This window comes from Mus pahari, chromosome 2 (genome assembly GCF_900095145.1).
Source record: "Mus pahari chromosome 2, PAHARI_EIJ_v1.1, whole genome shotgun sequence".
Taxonomy (NCBI): domain Eukaryota; kingdom Metazoa; phylum Chordata; class Mammalia; order Rodentia; family Muridae; genus Mus; species Mus pahari.
The window spans coordinates 103,416,564-103,417,826 of record NC_034591.1 but is presented as its reverse complement, the minus strand read 5'-3'; the positions used below and the strand labels follow the sequence as shown (position 1 = coordinate 103,417,826).

Genomic DNA, 1,263 nt, shown 5'->3' with positions numbered 1-1,263 from the left:
TGAGTTCCAGGACAGCCAGGGCTACACAGAGAAACCCTGTCTCGAAAAAGCCAAACAACAAAAAAACAAAATGGTCAGATATCTTGACATTTTGGGGGCTTTTTTTTTTTTTCTTTTTTCTTTTTGGTGATAAGCATTTTTACTTTGCACAGTTTGAAATACAGTATCAGTATTTTGCATGTGTTGGTGCTAAATGACTAAAGAACCAACCAGAATATAACAGGCTGTTTTCTAGTGAAGGTGCTTATTATTAGTGAACTAAACACTAGTAGATAACAACCTGACGCTTTCGTTCACCCTCCTCTATGGCCCTGGACATGCACTTATGATTGTGCTCACCCATTTGTTGAAAAAGGAGACAAAGCCATATCCCTTAGACTTCCCTGTAGCCATGTCTTTTACCACACGGGCATCTCTGAAATAGAAGCCACCAGAAACTGAGTTTTGTAAACCGTCCTCTGGACATAAAATGAGAGCCAAATACAATTCATTTTTACATTTCACCTTCACTAACAGTAAACCGTTAATAAAAATTCACCTTTTATTCTATTAAATGTATTTATTGGCTAATGAGGGTTAATTTTATAGACATGCAAATCAATGTCTTAAATATAAATCTATATTATAAAGAGTTTTCCATTTCAAAATGTTTTATGAACATCTAAATATTAAGCATGGTGAAAGCAGATGTCCCTAGGAAGCGTTTAGCAATTACAAAGTTCTCAGCTACTCTGGCTTTCTTTAACCATGCAATTTATTTACTAATTGGCACCATATGTTACATAGTCATTTAAAAGATTAAAATTCAAAATTGAAAACTAAAGGATTAAAAGGCTGAATATATTCCCTAGGCTAATTACTTCATTTTCTCAGATGAATATACACCCACATTCTGGGTTAGGGTAAATTTTGAGAACTTGACATTTTTAGAAATGCTAAATCATCGAAGGATATACAAACACATTTTACTTTTAAACTAGGTAAGAAAAGATTTTATACTGAATTTCTTAACAGCATTTATATTAAGATTGATTGGAAACTACAAGATATGAAACAAAGTTTTAAAAAGTCAGAAAGTAAAAAAGCACGCCAACATTTATCCACTGTGAACCGTAGCTTGTAGTTAGCCAGGGCAATTCTGTCCATTCTTCAGAGACACTCTGCAAAATAACCAGAGCCCTATTATTTGAGATTGAGTAAAAACCCAGTCACGATAGCTAAAACTCCATACCGCAAAAAAAAAAAAAAAAAAAAAAAAAAAAA

At 33.2% G+C, this 1,263-nt stretch overlaps 1 protein-coding gene across 4 annotated transcripts in view; it reads right to left on the bottom strand.

Annotated features, from left to right (window-relative positions):
- Positions 1-1,263, bottom strand: part of Tia1 (TIA1 cytotoxic granule associated RNA binding protein) — a 27,579-nt gene that overhangs the window by 8,335 nt on the left and 17,981 nt on the right. For 2 of the 4 annotated variants that reach the window (XM_021191815.1, XM_021191817.2), the window contains one exon: positions 340-415. In XM_021191815.1, coding sequence (XP_021047474.1) covers positions 340-415 — 76 coding nt within the window. Of the gene's footprint in view, positions 1-339; positions 416-1,094; positions 1,229-1,263 lie in introns of those variants that run through there. The other 2 variants (XM_029534708.1, XM_021191821.1) reach the window with 2 other exon arrangements.